The sequence below is a fragment of the Embiotoca jacksoni genome, unplaced genomic scaffold (genome assembly GCF_022577435.1).
Source record: "Embiotoca jacksoni isolate LCO1_2020_lvr unplaced genomic scaffold, fEmbJac1.0.p SCAF_15, whole genome shotgun sequence".
In the NCBI taxonomy this organism is placed as follows: Eukaryota; Metazoa; Chordata; class Actinopteri; family Embiotocidae; genus Embiotoca; species Embiotoca jacksoni.
In genome coordinates this window covers 9129266-9152057 of record NW_027185285.1, presented here as the reverse complement: position 1 = coordinate 9152057, position 22792 = coordinate 9129266, and the positions used below count along the sequence as shown (strand labels likewise).

General features: G+C 40.9%; 1 protein-coding gene across 4 annotated transcripts; it reads left to right on the top strand.

Annotated features, from left to right (window-relative positions):
- The first annotated feature begins 1499 nt into the window (after nucleotides 1–1499).
- Nucleotides 1500–20131, top strand: LOC138198139 (choline transporter-like protein 2). 4 transcript variants are annotated; one of them, XM_069149352.1, is made up of 23 exons: nucleotides 1500–1668; nucleotides 5484–6486; nucleotides 8132–8180; nucleotides 8278–8351; nucleotides 8468–8552; nucleotides 9496–9580; nucleotides 9771–9884; nucleotides 9990–10050; nucleotides 10233–10356; nucleotides 10490–10573; nucleotides 10664–10776; nucleotides 12182–12313; nucleotides 12419–12518; nucleotides 12763–12855; nucleotides 13869–13953; nucleotides 14091–14353; nucleotides 14520–14614; nucleotides 14966–15069; nucleotides 15158–15231; nucleotides 15324–15394; nucleotides 15894–15982; nucleotides 16140–16224; nucleotides 16754–19387. In XM_069149352.1, the coding sequence occupies exons 2-23, from the start codon at nucleotides 6453–6455 to the stop codon at nucleotides 16918–16920; spliced, it is 2181 nt and encodes a 726-aa protein (XP_069005453.1). In that variant the 5' UTR covers nucleotides 1500–1668; nucleotides 5484–6452; the 3' UTR covers nucleotides 16921–19387. The 4 variants fall into 4 exon arrangements, with proteins under 4 accessions (XP_069005453.1, XP_069005457.1, XP_069005454.1 ...); XM_069149356.1 differs by lacking the exon at nucleotides 5484–6486 and having other exon boundaries at nucleotides 19301–20131; XM_069149353.1 differs by lacking the exon at nucleotides 5484–6486.
- Nucleotides 20132–22792: the final 2661 nt, after the last annotated feature.

The following is a 22792-nucleotide window of genomic DNA, read 5'->3' as shown; positions in this document are numbered from 1 at the left end:
ATACACGAGGCCTTCCGTCATCGGTGAAGACGGCGGCCTTTACGGGACATTTCAGTCACTACATACGACTCTGATTGGCTTATTAGCAGGGGAGTAAATGTTGGCTATATTCCCAGAATAAAAGTGCTTCCTACCACATCTTAAGGTCAGATACTTTTCTTTTTCTCATTATTATCTGAAGTTAACTTCAGATTAGAATATAAATAGTTTGAGCGGGATTCATTATTATAAAGTCTGCATAGTTGGTACCTTTATTTTGTCTTATCTTATTTACTTTATGCACTGATACTTTCTCTGATGAGGTTTACATAGTTTTACTAAAGTAAAATTTGTAATGAAGTACTTTTACTGAGTGGAGTTGAAGGCCAGGATCCTTCAAACACATTACTTTTCTTGTTTCGCAACTGATATCAGTGAAATTGGCTGTTAGTTTGTACATTGTAAAAATAAAATTATATTTGCAGCCTATTCAGTTTATTTAGACAATTTCAAATGCCAGCACAGCTAAGTAGCTGAAATGAGTTGCATCTATACCACCATGATTTTATGTTGCATTTTCATAAAGATAGGGAGAGAATGAGGGACATATATATATATAAATTAAAAAAATCCTAATCAAGGCAGTGTGACCTGAGTTTATGTCAAGCCTCAAACCAAGGGATGCCCCATTTCCCGATAATACAGTTGTTTTTCAGTGGAGATTGGAGCGCACGGTCCAGTGCCACAGTAGACATCATACATCCTTTTTCACAAGTTGAGTGTAATGCTTTCTGTGAGTAAATTAAGTTCAGTGAGTTAGGTTGGAGGAGTGCCCCTAATGCATGATATCATTGTAGTGCATCTATGCAACACACAATGACATCATGTAGGATCATTGTGTAGTGAACACACTTTATTTAGGTAAATTATATTTTGTCTATGATACTTTAATGAGGTTAAAAAAAAAAAAAATACAAAGGCAGAACATTTACAGAGTGATGTTTCTCCTGACATTTGCATGAAGAATCTCTTGACTGCCGCTGCAGCCCACAGCAGCTGTCGTGACTCACAGAGTGAAGAGTCACACCAGCAAATGTTCGGCCTCTGAATTGAATTATAAATGAATAGATTGCTTTTATAATTAATGTTGTCTTGAATTTCATCGGGCCATTAAAAAGTTAGGCTAGGTCATTGCTTTGCTGCATTCTTGCGGGTGAGGAGGATGTTTCTGTGGGAGTGAGGAACGGTGGCCAAACAAATCCTCTCGCTCTCGTCACGTTTTATTAAACACAGAGATGAACTGCATTAGGTGCACTGTCATTGCTTTATTAGACAGTTAGAGCTGCTCATTGGACGCCCTGGTTCAGCTAACGGTACTCGAAATTAATCCAGTCTCCGGGAACATAACCCCCGCCCTTCGATCAGTGATTGGCCGAACGCCCTGTCAATCACGACCTCCTGCGCCTTCATTGGTCAGCGCGCTTCTCCTGCGACTTTTCTCTTTAAATGTTGGCAGGACAGTCAAGATTTTTGGAGCGGACTTCCAAACCAAGTGACTGAACCGATAGACGCGTCGCACGATAAGCTCGGCCCGGGGAGGAAATGTTACTGTAGTCGTCGCCTATGAACAGTTGTTGGTCCACAAGAAACAATCCGCCACCATGGAACTGGAGGAGAAACCGAAATATGGTAGGCTACTTGTCTAAAGCCCCCCCCCCCCCCCCCCAAAAAAAAACGGGCACACGCTTCACTTCATCTGTCCCGGGACGTTATCGTCAGTCACATTTAAAAACAAGGATAGCTGGTGTTGTTGTTGTTGTTGTTGTTGTTTTTGCGCGGGAGGCGATGTTTTTGCATTGCGGTGGCTCAAATAGTTCTGAAGTTGTTTGAGTAACCTTATTTACAATAGTATGTTTGTGTTTCTCTGATTTTCATTGTTCCAGGTTAGCCTGCACTGGGGGACCACTTTCTCTCGGGACCTCGTGAACTTCACTCTTTCCAAACATTAGCTTGCTTGTAGTTCAATTTTTTTTTTTTTTTTTTTTTTTTTTTTTGGGGCGGGGGGGTTTCATATTTTGAAACTTTAAAAACTGGTGGTACAAAGACCCTGTCATGTTTTCAGGCTGCACAATGTCACAATTTATCTGGTGCTTGACCAATTGCTGCCACATTCCTCAGACCTGTATGACCGGCAACAGCAGCTCAGCTTATTAGAAAATACCTCAAACAAGTGAAGAAGGTCTTTCTTTTGGCAGCTGGCATCCTTCTGTCTCTTCTGTCATGTTCAGTTTCGTTTCATACACGGCTGCACTTTTGATGACAATCTCGGGTCAGCGTGCGAGTTCAAAATTGGATCTCTCCAGCCGCTACATGTGGTTGTAATTGTGCTCTTCTTACCTTGATGTACAGCTTTTCTTTTTTTTTTTTTTTTTTTTTTACAAAGCAGGATTCATACAGGGCGAAGTGCATTTCATTGAAAGACATCAAGCCATTAATGACCCCGAAACCCCGAAGGTCAATAACCTTGTTCTTTGTACACAATAACAAATGAAACTTCCTGTTTTGAAATACATTTTGCAGTTCATACCCCCAAAGCTATGATATTCTCTGTGACATCTTTTGTAATATGTTGGACAAGTTGAGCTTTTTGCAGGATGCGGAGTGAAAAACAACACAGGGCAGTTCTCCTGTTCGCTCCCATGGTGTTTTCCTCCTCTTCTCGGCACACACCCTTTTCCACTCTGCCTGCCACATGATTGCTAATTGATTCACTTTGCCATCCTTCCACAAAAGGCAGTATATAGCCTACTGTGTGTGTGTGTGCTTGTTTTTCAAGGATTTAGACAAGTGCAATACAGAGAAAGGGATAAATGGTGAAGAAATAGTTTTATTGAGAGCCAAGGGAGAAGTTGGTCGTGGCTTGGCTTCAAATTCACTTAAGAAATCACTGTGTGTTTGAGCCTCCAGGAACGTTTAGTGGATCACACAAGTTAATATTTCTCAGTGCATCTTGAGACCAGCTTAAAAAGGAGACGGGGACTGTAAGTTTAACACGCCACAAGAACAGACTGAAGGATCTACTGCAGCTTTACATGTTGGCGTAATTTCAGGCTGAGATATATGAAGAAACCTCAATGACAGGATCCGAGGCAGCCACGCAGCCACGCAGCCACGCAGCCATGCCCTGCTGCAGATTAGGTGTAATTATGAGCCATATTTAGGAGGGTGTTTCGAAACCTGATCCCGAGACTCCATGACATCGCTTTCATGTTCGTTAAAGTTTGTTCAAACTGCATTTACAGATTTTCTTCTGGTCCGTTCCGTTCGTTTTCAGCTCACTTCCTCTTCCGTACAGTTTCTCCAACCTACGACTGACAAACTTCGCAGCCACCTGTTTCCAACTGAATGGGCTTGATCATACCCTCACAACCCAAACCGGATCACGTGACTCTGCTAACTGTTTTGCGGTCCTGCCAACGTGCCCAAGGTCTGAAACACAAAGGCATGTTTAGAGCATCGCCAGACTGATTGGTTATTAAGGTCAGGAAAACGAGTTTGGGGGGGGGAGATACAAATGCAGAGTAATTTGGAATCCACAGCGAGCTATTCTCTTTCTTTACCTCCATTGTTAGTGGGTTTCTTTTGCCAGTCAGTTGCTGCGTTTGTAGATCATGGCTGCTTAATACTATTTTTCTGAGACTTTGCTAAAATGTCACTTTATATATATCATAGTCAGGACTGTAAATTTATGAGTAGTAAAGTCAAATAAACAGAAGTTGAAGTCCCGATGATGTCATTGTGTTCGCTTCCTGTTGGTCATGGTCTGTAAACGGTCGTTCTAATTTTGTCTCCTTCATTGAACTCGCATGTATGAATTGGATCTCGGTTTCACTTTGTGTCATACGTGTCTGACATTCAGGATTTGCTTTGCTGTGTGTAACAGCTGAGATAAGGTGTTGATGTAATAAGATCATTAAATATGAAAGCAGAAGTTCCCAAGAGATTACACATTTCATAGGATTATGTATGAAACATGGTCAGAGATCAAATAGAAATTAAATACTGTTCCGAATTGCAGCTGTCGTGTGAAAATATTGCATGTTTAAAAGCCAACTTTCTTTGAAACACTTTTGGTATTTGACCTCCAAATGTCCATTGACAGATGTATCATGTTTTGTGCACACATTTCCCACAAGATGCAAGATTTTTTTTACTGTGGATACACTCACTGCAGACTGTGTGTTGCTTCCTTTGAGACACCAAAAGTAGTTCTGAACTTGGGACTTCAGCGCTCCACACCCACTTCCGTAATGAAAGACATGTGGGAGATGGACAGGGAGGGCAGCCTACTGTGTTAACTTAAAATAAAGAAGCGGTTATAGGGTTATTCTAGTAAAATTCCCAAAGCATGCCCGGTATGGTTGCTGCCAACTGATTAAAAAAAAAACAACAACATAGTTAAACATGTTCATTTTCTAGTGACACGTCGGAGTGTCTGTGAAAAAGGTCTACCAGATTTTTGTCGATTAAAGGATGTGAGGGGAGATATCAAGAAAATAAATCAAAGCAGCTCGGGATGCAGAAGAGTAAAACAATGGGAGACCTCGGGTTCAGCTTCAAGCACAACACTGATGCAGATTGTTAAAACTATGCTTAATTCATAGTTAAATCAAAGCTCTTACACATGTAGCATACGTTATTGTAGTTTTAATGTTTTTAGTGAATGCCCAAGGGTTGTCTTGTTGCACAGCCTTGGTTCATTGGAATCAGATTAGATCCGCTGGAGAGCTTTTAACAGATTAAATCTGTTGCACGCTGCCACGAAAGAAACTTTACCGCACTGTCCCACATGGCAAACAAGCTTTCTGCTGGGACAGGCATTTCACAATAACGTTTTGGGAATAGTTGCACCTGAATGTTTCACCTTTTGCATTGTGATCTGTGAAATCAAATTACTCAGAAACTACTGGTCTCAGCTTCTTTTTGCCATTTTATGAAACAAGTTTTGGAAATAACAGCGGAGCCAACGCTCCCAATGGGAGTTCCCTTCTGCAGTAACACTGGCAACAATACAAAACCAGAATAGATGGAAATTTTCAGTCATTCCAGCTCATTTTTGTTTTCTCTCTCTGTGAGAGTCTGTAGCAAACATCTGCAGCATTTAGTCTGTCTGTAGACTCTTTGTTAAAGTGATGAATTCGTTGAACATGCTCTGATTTCTTTTGTCTGTTGAATGCAGAATAGAAAGACATCCAAAACATGAAGACGACCAAAGATGAAAGCAGAAAAAAAAAAAGGAAGCTTGCACGATTCTAACTGCATTCTGAATCGTGTACTTTTTCTATTTACTTTTAGCATGTACTGCAGCTACTCTGACAAAGTATGCGCTGTGGCATGTAGTATGGATGCTATTGGGACGTGCTACTTTGTCATAGAAAGGAACTCGGTCAAATCATTCCGTTTAATGCCTCTTGTTCTTCTTCCCCTTTTTCTTTTTGTTGCAGCCGGGCGGAGAATTAGCACCAGCAACTCTCCCTGCAGCTCAGTTGATGTGATGTATTTTTTCCGCTGCACAGAGGATTGTGGTTGGAAACGGCTAGAATAGATTGCTGGCCTGCATTCCTGCACAATATGACTGGATGCGCTACGACATACAAAATGTTTTCCTGGCATTGTAAACCGAATGGCAGTGTTGATAGTCATTCTGTCGCAGTGCAACACCGCCATGTCCCCACAAGATACAAGAAAACACTTTGAAATGCAAATATTGGAGTAGATACTAATTGAGCTGCACCGCGAGGCAGTTTAGTGGCACTTATTTAACATCACAGAACGACTGACTTTTGAGCTTAATATTGTGAGGCGTGATCACTGCAGGTGATGGTAGTTGCAGCTATAAACGTCCTGCACTCTTGAACCGGATCGTTCCTCCTCCACAAAGGCAACACAAAGCACCAGTCGAGGCAGAATTCCTCCTTGTTTTCAGCAAACAGTGTTTCTGACAACATCCGCACAACTTAACTTTAGTTTTCCCCAAACAACAGTCTCCACCCTTTCTTTCACATACCCACACCTCCTCTTTTTCCCTCCCAGCCTTCCTCAAGAGGAGCTTACTTGCCCCGTCTGGATGGTTTATTTGAGACAGAGTGGGAGAACAGACAGAAGGAGGTCTTTGGGAGGTGAGAGGAGACACAGGGAGATGCACAGGTGGAGCGCAGATTGGAAAGAAGCAGTTGTTTCAGGATAAAGAGAGGGGGGAGGAAGTGGAAGGTGAGGTGGAGCTTTGCCGGCTGCACAAGCTATTCAGGGACAGGTTGGACTGGTTTCTCCCTCCACAATACCTGCATCTCCCTCGCTCAATCATTTATACCAGCTGAGAGGGAAGCCGGAGTGAACCACATAAAAGGTCTGTGGAAAGAGGGGAAAAAGCTTCTCGGTACAATCCTACATTTGGCCTAGAAAAGAATTTAAACATGCCTGAGGATGACGAATACTTTGGAAAGAACGGTAACTGCTCTTTTTGCTACAGCTTTCTATTGACTGGCATTTCTTTTTCTTTTTTTTTGTGTATTCTGTATTCATCTAAGAAACATCAAAAGAATGAAAGATTGTTGGTTAATCTTTAAAAAAAAAAATAATAAAAAAAAAATCCTGTGTCATGAACTTTATAAGATAGTTGTGTGAAACTGGAGTGTCAGTATCAGCATGTCAACACCGCGGGGTTGAACATGGGTGTGTGTGTGTGTGTGTGTGTGTGTTTGTGTTTGTGTGGCACCGGCTACTGCTGGCAGCACTGCTGATTATACAGGTGTGTGAGAGCACAGAGCTCTTTTATCAGTGTTCTCCTGCACAAACGCTGCTGGGATGAGTGGAGATAAGAAGGAGCAGATCTCTCCTCTGACACTGATTAAATGCTCGTCACTGTTCGTTCCATTTCCATTTGCTTCATTTTTGTTCCCTTTCTATTCATATCAAATAATAGCCAAAGTCGTCTCTAAACTTGTTAAAAATAACACGTCAGAGGTGGCAGCACCAAATCACACCATGTATATGAAATGCAACACTTACGCTCTTTCTGACGGGAAGCCGTGACTCCACCGGGAACCCGTCAGCTAAATGTTTTCTGCAGCATTATCAAATGAGCATTATCCCGCTGAAAACATACATAATTGATATACAAAGACGCCACAGAAAATATCAGAGGTTTGTCTGGACTCTGAGGTTCCAGTGTCACATGCGACATATGCAGGGATTCATCCTGTGGTAGCAGAGTACGAGATCCAGCGCCCTGACGAGGCACCTGCGATGTTATTTTGAATATAAAGCCGTTCATTTTTCTGTTTTTGGTGTTTTTTTTGTTTGCTCTTCACTAGTAATGTGGCGCGTTGCTTTCTCTTTTCTGTCCTGGAGATTTGCCTACTGGTGAAGTATAAATGTATGTTCCCTGATGAATTTGCATAGATGAGAGGCTAACGTCGCTCTTCCTCTTCTTCTGACATACTAACCTCTGATAATCTGCTGCAAATTTAACTGTAAGGCCACGCCTGAAAAATTAGCTCAAAGGAAATATGATTGAGTTGTTATTATTATTCAGAATTTCCTGTTTACATGGAGGCACATCTGTCCTCAAGAACACCACATTTCACCTCCAATGCAATGCAAACCCATGGATATGTCTGACACTGTTAAATATTCATATTCAGACAAGAAACTTTGATCCTTTTGTTGATGAAAATGTGAATAATTTAAAAGGATGTCGAGTTATTATTACAACCAAAATAAAAGCATGGCTCCGTGTGAACATGACACTTTTGGCTTGTCAAAGTAATTGTACTACTTTAAATGATTTAGGACCCTTCTCGTGTGTTGAGAAGTCATGTTGAGTCCTTTCATGGGTTTGCCCCTGCTTAGTCACCAGGGAGGAATTTATTGTGTTGCCAGGCGTGTCAGGCCTGGAGGGGAAAGTCATCTGACAGCAGACTGTGAGGACGACGCTCTTCTTCTTAACCTTAAATCAGCTGCCCCTTTAAAATCTTAAATCTTGGAGCGATGTGCATCTCTGTTTTTAACATGAATTAATGAACAGCAGACATAAAGTAGTCACGGCGCTAAGAGCTCACAGAGATATGAATGCTCTTATTCTTTTATGCAGGCGAGCCGAGGAAGTATGATCCCGCCTTCAAGGGTCCGATCCATAACAGGTGAGACAGACATGACTTTACAACTGACGTTTACACTGTGGAGGTGATTACAGACGACTTGGTTTAACCCTTTGAACTTTGCCCTCTGTGTTTTTAGGGGCTGCACAGACATTGTGTGCTGCATCCTCTTCATTATTGCCATACTGGGTTATATTGCAGTGGGAATACTTGGTAAGGAAAAAAAACCCTCTGTAGTTTGGATTACATGCGAAAAAACAAACTAAGAGCTATCTGTAAAAGAATAGACATTTTTCCTCATCTTTACCTTTTATTTTTTGTGCTCCCAGCCTGGTCCCAGGGTGACCCCAGAAAGGTGATCTACCCCACAGACAGTCGAGGCCAGTTCTGTGGGCAGGCTGGCACCCCACTCGAGTGAGTCACTTTCCAAATACACATCTCTACTGGACCTCCTTTTTTAGAGCAAATTTGACCTACATACAGTCCTTCATTTGATAGTAATGTAACTGATGAATCCCCTTAAATACAAAGTAAACCGAAAATAAATATTGACAAAATACCATTACCCTTAGTTGATACAAAAACTTCAAGAGGAATATAAATGATCATGAATACAATATATACATTATTATAATCATCTTTTGTAAATAATCTCTAGTCAGTGCAATCATTGATCTTAACTCATCAGTGGGTTGAATATTCTTTATAAACACTGCACTCAAATCTCATCCTTTCTTTAACATTGAATTGATTAGTTAGGATTTCCCATCAAAGTTGATCTTCTGTTGACCTGAACTCATCCATCCAGTAACTACATTTCCAAAATTCTTAACTATCTGAGTTTAAAGTATCCAATTCATTTTTCTGAACATGCAGATGTGTCATTTTGTATCCACTTTGACCAATGACATCTTCTAAGTTGTATTTTTTGAGGAAATGGTGATGATAATTCTTGTTTTGTGTACTTGTGACTGTGTATAAGGAAACTGGACACAGTTTCAGTTACCAACCTGATGAAGTAAAGACAGTTGAAAATGTGGGAGAATAAATTCTGGTGTACTGAACACAGAATTGGTGCCGTGTTTTAACTCTTGCAAGTTGAAGTGCTCAGATGATGATAATAATAGTAATAGTAAACTTTATTTGTATTGCACTTTTCTAAACTTCAGTTACAAAGTGCTTCACATAGAATAAGCCATTAAAACAAAACAACAAGTGAATTTGAACAAGTCTTAACAACACAATGATCGTATAAAACAAATTAAATAATCCATCAGTTGTCCCCTCATTCATACATTCTGGAAATGCTTTCTTCCCCTGACTGTTTTTCTGTCTATGTTTCTGTCCCTTTTAACAGGAACAAGCCGCTGTTGTTCTACTTCAACATCATGAAGTGTGCCAGCCCCATGGTGCTGCTGGAGTTCCAGTGTCCAACCACACAGGTGGAAACTCCACTCTGCTCTCATCAAGTCATATTGTGTTCTCTGGGCTGTTTGCTTCTGTTTTCCTTCTTCTTTCACCGTGACTGAATAGTTTGTTAGCATTCGCTCTCCTTACTGTGCTGCAGCTTGCATCCAAAGTCACGAGCAGTACTTGATATAAACGTGTCCTGCTGTAAATGTTCATCCCCAGATGTGCGTGGAGAAGTGTCCTGAGAAGTTCATGACGTTAGCGAAAGCCTACATCAACAGAAATGACTTTGACTACTACAAAAGCTTCTGCAAGGAAGGTGTGACTAATACAATGGTAAGTTGTAGTTGAGACACTTTTTTTTCTGTACTTCCTGGTTATTATAATGTTTAAATATGGTTTACAGACCCTCATATTGGTTGTGGGTATACTGTGTTTCAGTCTATGCCAGAACTCCTTAAGTTTGGTCTCTGTCCTGCCATGCTGACGCCCAGCAAGCCCTGTGAGTTCAACCTGTAAAATATTCCTCTTCAGAAGAGAGATTAATACATTATAATATGTGACATTTTGTAAACTTTAAGAGAGCTGGTGCAGATCTGAAAAGTCTGATACATAAGAATGTATTTTTTTGTTTTGTTTTGATATTTATATCCCCCCCCCTCCCCCCTCCCTACTGTCCTTCAGTCACCCGTCGGTGCTTCCCTGCTTTGGGCCAGAAAGGAGGGGTGATAACTGTGGGGAACAACTCTCATTTTGATGATGGAAGCGGAAACATGAGAGATGCCAAGGATCTTATTGACGGAGTAAAGTGAGCACAAAGTGTGATAGTGTTTTGTCACGAAAGCTGTAGGCCAGCCTGTCCCGACCTGCTTAATTAAGACTTTACAAATAGTTTGTGATGCGGTGCTGAAATGGATAAACACACGGGTATCTCTCCACAGGAACGCCACCGTGGTCATCGAGGCCCGTCAGGTGGTGATGAAAATCTTTGAGGACTACACACAGTCCTGGTACTGGATCCTCTTGTAAGTCATTCTTCCTGCTTCGTGTTCAGTGGATACACCATCAGCTGCTTTCACTGCTCGCTCACTACTTCCTCTCTTAACTCTCTGCAGAGGCTTGGTTATTGCCATGCTCACCAGCCTGCTTTTCATCATCCTCCTGCGCTTCCTGGCAGGCATCATGGTCTGGGTCATGATCATCCTGGTGATACTGGTAATAGGATATGGTAAGTGCCGAAGCACACAAGACCTCCTCATTATCTTTGGCATACTCTCCTCACAATAGTTCAGTGCTCCAGAAATGAGCTCAAGAACAGCTGATCGGAGTTAGTACAGCACACCGTACTACAGCCCTGAGCCTGTATGATCGATGAAGAAAGCTACCATCGGTGGAACAAAGGGAATCATCATGGCAGAAGAAGCTAGCCGGCTAGCAATATTCCTGCAGGTTTGCCAGCTTTGAATGGGAACGTAAACTGCGAATGGAATTTCCACAGACGTGTGGGCAGTTTTCAAGACTGTTTCTGTAATAGGAAACAGCCTCCATGAAAACAATTAAATATATATATATTTAATATATATTAAAAAATATTGTGGTAAAGGAACCTACGTTAGTGCGGAGAAAAAGGCTAAAAGTCTGTCCGCTCGTTCGTCATTGACCAGATTCCTTGTAACATGAGAAAGGGATGATCTCACTGTATGTTGTACATTATTTTAACAATATATTTGTTTTGGACAGGAACGAAACACACTTGGCAGCAGCTGGAGAAATACAAACCTAGAAAAAAGGAAATCTTTTTAGTTTGTGTGTTATAAGATATTAATCTTGGTTAAACAGTCTTTGAAGACTATATTTGACTGAATACTGTTCAGTACTGACAGCAGGCATTCCTTATTAAAAAATATAAAAAAAATAATAATTTGATATTATTTTTTATAATAATAATAATAAAAAGTTCTATCAGTGCAACCAATCATACTCTGAAAAAGGTGAGATAATTATTCATTAATTGGTTTCAAAGCTGTACACTGAATGTCTCATTATAATATGAGTCACCACGGTGCTGTGCCACAGAAGCACAGGGAAACAAAACCACAATTTCTTATCGAGTGTGAACAGTGTTATTCTCTGCTACTGATGAACGGGTATATAGACTATTATTGGATGTAAAGACAAAGATTCAATGTACAAAGATCTGCATTAAAGTTACTGTTTACAGTTATGGCAACTGTTGTAAAGACAATCCTTTTCGAAAGGATACAAAAACTGAAGCTTTTACCTTTTCCAACATTCTGCAAATTAATTAAATTTAATATCAAGCGGACGGCACTCACTTCCTTCAGGCTCGGCTGAAGGGAGAGAGTGAGAAACTCTTCATAAAGTTTGCACAGACTGACTTAGTTAACGCGGCCTTGAAACGAAAAGCAAAAAGATTCCCTCAAACTGATTTTCACTAAACTCTTTTTTTTTTTTTTTTACGAATAGACCCGTCTATCCTTTCAGCCTCGGGAGCTGCACCCCTCATGTTTACAGCTGACACTACACGCGCACATGGCTTCCCTTCCTCTGTTTAACAATTGCACTTTCTTACCATTTTAAAAGTGATCTTTTTTTTTTTTTTTTCCGGTCAGGTATCTTCCACTGCTACATGGAGTACGCGGCCCTGAAGGGAGAGGCGGGCTCCAACGTGACTCTGCAGCAGCTGGGCTTCCAGACCGACTTCACGGTCTACCTGCAGATCAGACAGACCTGGCTGGCCTTCAGTCAGTGCACGCAAAGACATCGACGCATTTCTAACACTAACATTTGTCACTGTGAAATTAGGGCACTCGTAATGATCTCTCGCTCTGCCACGTTTCTCCTTCTAGTGATCATCCTGGCCATCCTGGAGGTCATCATCATCCTGCTGCTCATCTTCCTCAGGAAGAGAATCCTCATCGCCATTGCTCTCATCAAAGAAGCCAGCAGGTCAGACTTCACATTAGAGCTGTCGGCACTTTCAGAGGAGAGGAAAAACAGATCAATAAATGTCAGATGTGAAATTGTTTTGGCTTAAAGATAATTTTAGTGTGACTCCCAGTAATGGATGAAAGTGTCAGACTAAAGGCACAGGCACAGATCAAGTAATCAAAAGATCAGTCAGGGAGAAAATGGATGTTTGCTTTTGCTTTTTGATGTGTGACCGGACGTGAGGCTGTTGTTTTGTTTACAGAGCCATCGGACATGTGATGTGTTCTCTGCTCTACCCACTGTTTACTTTCGTCCTCCTGGCCATGGTCATCGCCTACTGGGCAGTTACTGCTGTGTATCCTTTCAACTTCTAGTCAGTGTCGATGTTATTTAGGGTTGTCTGTGTTGAAAAATGTAGGCCCACAAGTAGAGATAACTAATAATCACATACAGCAGAGGGCGACATAATAAAGTAGGAGGCTGAATCTAAATGTGCGACCTCCGCCCTTCAGACTGAACTCTTGCAGACTGTTAGACGTAAGCTGAAATGTTTACGACCGTCCCAAGAACAAGACATCAGACCTCAGTGGTTTCCAAGGATATGAATTTCAATTCATGAGGCTGTGTTTTTTTTAATTTTTTTATGATAAAATTATAGTCCAAACATTGATCATTAATGCCAGATAGGTGCTGGTTGTGCTGCTTCACATAGATGCTGAACAATGTTATTATATTCGCATCAAATGCCAAGGTTTCATGTGTAGGAGGAGGAAAAGCAACGTTCGCCAATCTGTGCAAATTCAAAGACAAATCCATTTATTCAACATATGTACAGCATATTCTGTATTTTCAGTTCTAAACTTCACTGCATCATTTAAGAAAAAAAGAAAGGAAAAAAAAAAAAAGCTGATGTCTCCAAAAATAAATATAGTCCATTATTATTGTTATATAATGAGGGATAATTAGTTAAACAATGTCTACAGAAATTCAGCTCGAGGCCTTTGTTCACATACATGATGATTTGAACAGACCCGGACACTTCCTGGCCAGGCTCCTGTGTAGTTTACAAGTCTTAGTTGACATTTGGATTCAGCCTTACATTTGCAGTAAGCGGCTTCCAGATGTTAATATGTGCTGCAGTATGAAATTAGCTTGACGTAATTTAACTCATTTGGTAGAGCAGGTCAGACAAAAATGTTTGGGTTCGGACACTTTGATCAAGACACTCAACCCTAGATTCTTTCTCCTCGGTTAATGGGGAAACATGGAGGCGAGTTTGTGCGAACGTGAGCGTGACGTCGGGTAATATGATGACAGCAGTTTGTTGTCTGAAGCTGCTTGATTGTAGTCCTTGACAGATCTGATCAGTTTCTTGTCTACCTCCAATGAGCCCATCTACAAAGTCGTCAATGAGACGGCGTGTGAGCACTCAAGAACGACGTGCGACCCAGCTGTAAGTTCTCCTTTCATTCGTCACTCACTTTCAGAATTTATTTTTATCTCACCGCAGTTTTGCTCATACTGAACATGAAAGCTTCTGGATTTCTTAATTGTGTACGATCTCTCCAAATGAACTGCACCTGCGCTCAGAACTACACCACGAGTCCCATGAAAACGCAGTGCCCCGACTCCGAGTGCCTTTTTGCCTTCTACGGCGGAGAGACCGTTTACCACAAATACCTGATCGGCCTTCAGTTCTACAACGTCTTCCTCTTCTTCTGGTGTGCCAACTTCGTCACGGCTCTGGGACAGATGACCCTAGCCGGGGCCTTTGCCTCCTACTACTGGGCCTTCGTCAAGCCAGACGACATGCCCGCCTTCCCAGTGTTTTCTTCCCTGGGGAGGTCTCTCAGGTGTGTATGGGTCTCATAAGATTTATATCCTTTTTCTTCTATATGTCGTCTTCTTTGCGCTTGTCTTGTTTTTAACGTGTTGTGTTTGGTCAACAGATCTTCTCTCCGTTGACACGCACATCCTGTTTCCAGACTTTGCTGTAACGTCACTTGTATCTTGTTTTAGGTATCACACAGGGACTCTGGCTTTCGGCTCCCTCCTCCTCTCCATCATTCAGATCATCAGGGTTTTGCTGGAGTATCTGGACCACAAGCTAAAAGGTTAGTTACTTTGTGGAGTACAGCGTTACGTAGATGTCTGCTCAAGGCTACAACCCATCATTTGTAGAGCATAAAGTCTTGAATCGAGGACTAATGTTTGCCAAAGCTGTCTCGCACTGCGCCTCGCTCGCAAGGGTTAAGTCAAACAGTACTACAAAAGCACCAGTGATGAAAAGGGGATTTGTTTGACATCACAGTATTTCCTTCTGCCTGTTTAGTTGCTTTTTATAAGTTCAAAGGTCAGAAATGAATTTATATCCAACTTACTAATTACCCCTTGATGTCTGATGCGTCACTGGCACATCTCCAGCCCTGGTTCACGTCTCTTATCACTCATGATGTCATTCACAGGAGCCCAAAATAAGTTTACAAAGTTCCTGCTGTGCTGCCTGAAGTGCTGTTTCTGGTGTCTGGAAAAATTCATCAAGTTCCTGAACAGAAACGCCTACATCATGGTGGGTGCTTTGTTTGTTGATATCACTGAGCTCATCTCTTCCTGCTATGTGATGTCGACGTGTTGTAACGAGTGTTTTTGGCTTCTAGGTGGCGATATATGGCAAGAACTTCTGCACCGCTGCCAGAGATGCCTTCTTCCTCTTGATGAGGAACATGATTCGGTAAATATTGTACAATTTTACAGAAGTGGAAATAATTCATTAGGAAATGGTTTTTTTTTAAAATGTTTACATGAGTCTTTTTAATCCCCCAGGGTCGCTATTTTGGACAAAGTGACAGATTTCCTCTTATTTTTGGGCAAACTGCTCATCGTTGGACTCGTGGGTGAGTCCGTTTATTTCATCCTTATTCTTCACACTGAACCATATTTAAGACTAAAGCAGCATTTCTTAAAGAAGTCTTTAAGACGCGCTTTGATGCTTGTTGACGTGATTTTTGACTGATCTCATGATGCGAACTCATTGTTTCCAACATATTACATCATTGTTGCAGTGGGAGTGAATCAGAGCTTTAAAAATAAGTTACCCATAAGCATCATAATAAACTTAAAGTCAGTCAGTGTGCATTGTAGAGAATTCTGAAGTATGAGCAGAGTTTGTGCAGTACACAGGTGCCGTAAATACAATAGGACTGACTCGACCTCCATAGACTTTAATGTACTTTTGAATAGCTAAAAAGTAAATCTGTGGGAAATACTGAGCATTTCAGTGAAGTTTGTGCTTATTTAAATCTGAATAACTCACTGTATATCACTCAGAACACTTACAGCAGCTTCCTACCAAGTCTTACTTTTGACCTGTGTGACTTTTCTTTGCTTCCGCAGGGATCTTCTCCTTCTTTTTCTTCTCTGGGAGAGTGAAAGCCTTTGAGAATACAGCACCCCACCTCCACTACTACTGGGTGCCCATCCTGGTGAGGCAGGAAAACAGTTCGAGCCAAACACAAGCAGGACAGAACTGCAGTTTGATTGTGTTTTCATTGCTTTTTTTGTTTTGCTACTAAACCCAGATGTGTGTGTGTGTGCGTGTTAAAAATACAACGTACAAGTGGTTCTCGTTGTCTTCACCAGACGTTGGTGGTTGGTTCGTACCTCATCGCCCATGGATTCTTCAGCGTGTACGCCATGTGTGTGGACACTCTGTTCCTCTGTTTCTGTAAGTGACGCCTCCCCAGTCATTAAGACTTCCATGTATTGCTTATGAATTGTAAACACAAGTGTCAGATTGATGCTGCAGAAGAAACAAGCCTGTTGCTTTGAAAAAAGAGCTCCATGAAAAAAAAAAAAAAAAAAAAAAGGCTAATATTCAGCTGAATCAAAACTCACTTTGCTTTTGGTGTTGGGCTGTCACTTATTCTAATTTGCATGTATTTGGTGTGCTGCACTTAAAAATCTCCACGTTTCAAAATAACAGTCTGGCTTACCTTACTGAAAAATGTTGCTGCTGGGTGATGAAGTGTAACTTTCATTCTGAAATGCTTGTGGGTGCTTTTGCTTGCTTGCTTTTTGACTCTCTTTCTTTTTGTCTCTCCTTTCCCTTTTCGTACACTTCCCCTTCCTACTGGCCTTATAACACTTTTTTTTTTTTTTTTTTTTTTAACCTGGATTTATATACACATTTTTTCTCCTCCACCCATTATAACATACAAATACACACACACACACACACACACGCACACAATAAGGTGAAGACCTGGAACGCAATGACGGTTCAGCTGCACGCCCTTATTACATGTCGTCGACTCTTCATGAGATTCTGTGGAAGGATCCGTCTCCGTCGTCTGCTCAGCCACAGCACGACAAAGACGTCCGGCTGAAACCACAGCCGGCTCAGGAGGACAACACGGCTTAGAGAGGAAGAGTTCTGTGGGCAGAGACTCCGATCTCTCACTGAATTACAGGCACAACAAAATCCAGCAAGCCTTTTTAAAATCACGATAGTAAGAGCTGGAACTTTGTTGCTGCCCGGAGGGAAATTCTTCTTTTCACCTCGCTCACTGAAACAGACTGTAGTAAAGTTACAGGACTCCATGCCTTAAAGTGGCAGGGATTTAAAAAAAAAAAAAATTATTCTACTCAAGCAAGTGGATGTAACTTTTTGAGTTTTGGACGGAATGAAAGACTCTTTTTGATAGTTGTTTTACCTTAAATGTTGTTCAACACAAGGAATAATGGGATAAAAGATGTTGACCGGTTTGCTAAATCCATCCCCCAAATTGTTTAGCTCTAGCTAGGCTTGGTGCTCAATATGCTGTTCAGGAGACGGCGCTGGTATAAAGTTTAAAATCAATACTGAGGACAGGACTTCAGTGAATTCAGAAGGGGGTTGGTGGCAGGCAGGATTAGGAAATAGGGTGTAGGATGGACATTTGTGTTGTTGTTGTTGTTATTATTGTTGTTGTTGTTATTTTTGCAATCAGTATGCAGACAAACTAACATCATGAATCTACACACTCCAACTCAGTAGGTGGTGGTAGTTTTTTTTTGTGTGTTATCTTTCCCAGATTAAAAACATACAAGTAAAGGTTTTAAGAACTGCGGATTAAGTGGTGTGTTTATCTGGTAGAACATAAAGTGCAGTCAGCAGTGTGTTCACTAACTAGCTTACTGCCACCTGACATCAAGCAAAGCGTTTTATAGTACATCTTCTGGCTGAGTTTTAGGAAATATTTTAAAACAGCCTTCACGGCTAGGACCTTGCCCGAGTTGTATTTCACCACAGTGTGGAAGCCAGTTGCCGAAGCTGTCAGGCTAATGTAGCGTCTCTGTCTTGTATCTCTTGATTGGATTTAGACGATGCATAAATTTGTCTTCATTCTAAAAAGCCCTTTTCTCTTGTAATGTTCAAAAATACTGCTTTAAAATACGATCTTATTTTATTGCTATTAAAAAGAAAAAAAGCATTAATCTAAATTTCGCTCTGTAAACTAAGCAGCCAAACCGGGAGAGCTGTTACAGTTGTCTGTAACGTACGACTGCCACTACTACTATTACCACTGGGACTAATTACAGTACAATAGCAATTTCAATGTTTACAACATGGTGGATGATCAGCTCGGTAGGAAAATTACATTTTGCCTGTGACGTGTAGCCATCAGTTACTTATGAATCACCTCATAGAGATAACATTAGCCTAATTAGCCAGCCAACTACAGCTGGGGAAATCGAACAGGTTTGGTTTCCGATGGAAACACAATTTGCAGCGTGCTTTTCGTCTGCCTCGGTCTGAAATCAATGAATCACTGTTTCTAAACTGACAAATATTTCAGTTAAATCTTGTTGTTGTTGTTGTAATTAAAAGGGGGCGGGGCTTAGGGAGTGGTCAAACGAACATCAAGCATGCGTCTCGAAAGGAGCGCTTTAAATTGTGCACAGGAACGTGTGTAGTTGGTTAGATGTTAATATTAAGTAATGGAGTCCTCTAATTGGAGGTGATAAGTTTCTCTCAGCCATGTCTCTCTCTTCACCCTCTGGTGACATTGTGCAAGAGAATGTCTGTAGTTGCTTTATTGTAATCTGAAATGCGATGGACAAACCGCTCCGGTAAGCATCTGGACATTTAGATGAACAGTTTGCTCTGAGCCGAACTGACATTTCTAATCTCGGTTGTTGCCTTGGTAACAGTTCCTCCCACTGCCACTAGCCGATAGAAACTTGAAGCCGATCGTGTGCCTCATTTACAGTGATGACGTTTTCACACCGTTTTAGGGAACCTAACCGTTTACAGTTGCTGCAGTCAGAACCGCATGAGTATCCGTGCTACAGTATGGAAGTATGCTCAGTAACGCACTTTAATTTCTGTTCACACTAAGCCATAAGTTGATTTGTAAAAATGAAGTTTTTTTTTTTTTTTTTTTTTTTTTTTCTTTTTTCTTTTCAGGCTAGCTGCTCTGTAGTATTTTATGTGGAAGTTTTTTTTTTTTACTGTAAATTGATGTAGATTTGCATTTAATAGCTCTTTACAAAGGAATGCAGTTGGTTTATTAATGCAGTATTTAAGGCAACAAGCATTGAACCTCTTTAAATGCATGCATGTTATTGTTCATACCTGCCTGAATGACTGATTAAAGCTACATGCCTTTTTTTTCTAAAGAACTGCAGTTTTGTTATTCAGATTTACTTCTTATGAATATGAAACGTGAAGTTTGATCAGTTAAAACCTGCAGAACGTCTCATTACAAACTCTGCGCATCTAAGTGTTTAAATGACTTTTTATTCAAATCTCTTTCCAGTGGAGGATCTTGAGAGGAACGATGGCAGTGCAGAGAGACCCTACTTGATGAACGAGAGCCTCCGCAACGTCCTGAATAAGAAGAACAAGGCCGAGCCGGCCGAGTAGAGACTGTGGCCTGAAACTCACTGTGGTTTTGTTCTGTGAGAACTTGAACAAGAACCTAATGCCATCAGGAGCCCGCAGGCAACAATCAGCGGTGTCCTCTGAATGTTTCTTTACCACCGAATGTTCCATGACTTCCAACATGTGTCGTCCGTTCAGGATCCAGAAAGAGAACCACATTCTCTCATGTCTGTATGGGATGCCGAGGTCTTGTATTACTTGTAGAGCTTAGTGGATCTTACAGATGTGGAAGTTCATTGAAGTCAGAAAAAAAAACATGTTCTTAGCATGTTGTAAATTTATTATTGATCAGGATATCATGATTTGAGCATGTTTTTTTTTTTATTTGTAATATTTGAGGGTTATATGAAGGTACACATATAAAGTAATCGATAAAAAATTGTTAATGTCTTTTATCAGTGTATTTTTTTCTTCTTTTTCAAATGTGTAAACTCCATATTTTAATAGATAACCTTAATGTTACCAAAGCCATTACACTGCCAGGCAGGCGTATGCGAGGCCTTTTCTACATTTATAGAAATATATGCTCTTTCATAAAGCATCTGATGCAGAGGTGGAACCTTCATCAGCCGTCAGAAAATATAACTAGGAACATAAGAAAACATTTTTTTTATTGTATTTCATGTATAGGATTGTACTTCTAGGGTGCATGTGTCATTTGTGTGGAGCTGAATTGTTTTCAAATAAAACCTAATTTTCTATAAAACTGTGTGAGACTATTTAGCTGTTCATATCCCGAATGCGTAAACTGTTCCGCCGCCATGCAGCACTGTTGTTATTCTCTTATTAAGCCATACGCATAATCACTGCCATCACCATGAAGGGTGACGGGTTCATGTCTAGACCTCAAACTCAGGATTAGTAGATAGAACGGTGTTCTGCTAGAGTGAGCGCACGAGCTGGTAATATTCTCTGTTTGCAAAGTATTCTAGTCTCTTCATACAACCTGATTATCACATGATCCGTCATTTTAGAAACACACTTCCTCAACATGACGCGTTCACCAAAAACACTCCATAAAATTCAACCTGCTGTACTTGTGACCATGCGAGTGTGTGTAATCTAATGTGACATGTTCACTTTGTCCCGGTCCGTTCTCAGTGTATCGTCGGCCGGTCTGTGGAGCAGAAAGAAACCTCGCAGCTGCAGTGTTTGAAACGTTGGCTTTATATAAGTGTCCTCTCACGACTGCAGTAAAGCTGTCCTAGTTAGATTCCAATCGATTTTCTCATATCAGCAGCTCATCAACAAGCTGCGCATCATTTGTGATGGTCCGTGGTGGAAATATTTTTGAGGTAGTACTTCACCGCAGTTCAGAACGTTTTACTACAGTACAAGTATTTGATGCTGTAGTTACCCTACAAACACAAAATATTTGCATATAAAACAGAAACAAATTGTGGATTAATCAGCCAGTTGACAGGAAAAAGTTGATTTTCTTGATTATGCATAACTTTGACTTACTTTGAGTATCATTTTCAGTGCAGGACTTTTACCTACACAAAGTATTTCTATGGTGTCATGTACTTTTACCTACATAACAACCACATAAGTAAGGTGTTGTTTCCTTCTCTATTCAGTAAGATTATTTAGTACGTTTCACTTGTCTGTGACTTTAACTACACCTGAAATTCCTGCAATCAAACGTCTCATTTTAAAGAGGTCTTACAATTTTAATAGAAACTAGCAACAGTGTCACATATCTTTATAAATGGAATCACAAAGAACCGTGTTGGTAATCTACATATTTTAGAGCAGTTTAAAAAAAAAAAAGTGTCTTAATTATAGTTATTTATTAAAAGCTGTTTCAACTCAGAAACACACCAATTAATACGAGGTGTTTAAAGATGTGTAAATGTGGCCTGAGGGGTTGAATCCTTATGACATTAGGTGACAGCATTACACAGTATCTGCCTGGGAAAAGTGGCACCTAATTGGTGTGCTGTTCTACTCTGGTGCACGGCACCAGCAGTGGTTTCTGCCAGTAAGGATTGTTATATGTGTGGAGAGTTATCTGTGCCAAATAGCAGACCCTAAAGAGAACAACTGATGATTGACACTAAAAACAGGAGTGGCGTGCCGACAGTTAATGCCGGGGGACAGCGGTGTGTCCCTTGAAAGGGGAATGACGAGCCGTTTGTTCGTCGCACAAAGAGCAGTGGATCATATTTGGCAGAGGCAAATGTCAGTAAGAGTATGTGCTGCTGTGAAGTGAAACACGAGTACCGTTTGTTCCAGATGTAAACCCACCAAAAAAAACAGCTGTGTCACACCGCTCAGAACTGACATATGCCACAAGATCAAAACTGGAATACCATCTGCCACCTCGCCATCAGCTCTCCCGGTCAAATCACAGAGATGACACGACATGGTTTTTACCACATTTCGAAGTGCAACTCTCCCGAGAGCTTATGGTTGACCGAGCGCTCACTTGTGTAACATTACCCACAGTGCCTGTGGCCTGGATTCAATCTCTTTGTGGGTTAGGCAGCTTCAAAAGGAGCAAGTTGATTTTTGCTTTTTATCACAGTATGCCACACCTCTCTCAAAGGGTGTGTTCATTCATGCACAATTTACTCAATAAACTCCTTGAATGCAGGAATATTCACAACAGGCTTGCAATGTCACTCATCAGCATCTCCAGTGAATATGACCTCTTTTCATTATGTTTGCGGTCAAACACTGAGTAGTAATTCAGGCCCACAATCACAAAGGATGCTGTTTTCTTAGCAGTTTTACGTCAGATGTCCTGAGTGGTCAACAAGGCTTGTTGGCCTGTGAGGTTTTCTGTCATTCCAGTCTCCGTGGAGAACACCTGAACAGCCTGAGAGCTTGAGTCATTCGCAGGAGTGGTGGAGTCCTTGAGACTCATGGTATGCACACAGTACGCGCCAATGTGACTCCAACCCTAAACAATGTAAAATGACTATTTGGTAATAGCTCAGTATTTTTTTAATTTCAGGCGTTGTTCTTTATGAGGATGTTTCTGATATTTTGACCTCTTTCTGGGACTGCATGTGGGATGCAAATTTATACACTGCAGGATATACAGTAGATATGTGTACTAAATGTGGAATTAGTTTATGACTGTGTAAAATCATTTTAAAGCAACGATGTAATAACCAGACTGGTTTAGAAATGAGGATTTTTCATTAAATTCACATGGACTTTGGATCATGATGCGTTTTCTCACCCAAGACATACTGTGTATTGACCATTAAAAGAAAACAACAACTTCCATGTCGGGTTTATTTATGTGTGTGTTGGATAACCGACACACACACTGACACAGTTGTTATATTCTCCATTTCTGGACTCCGACGTGCGACCAAAAGTGTCTTTTCTCTGGATTGGTTGTGTTCCTCCA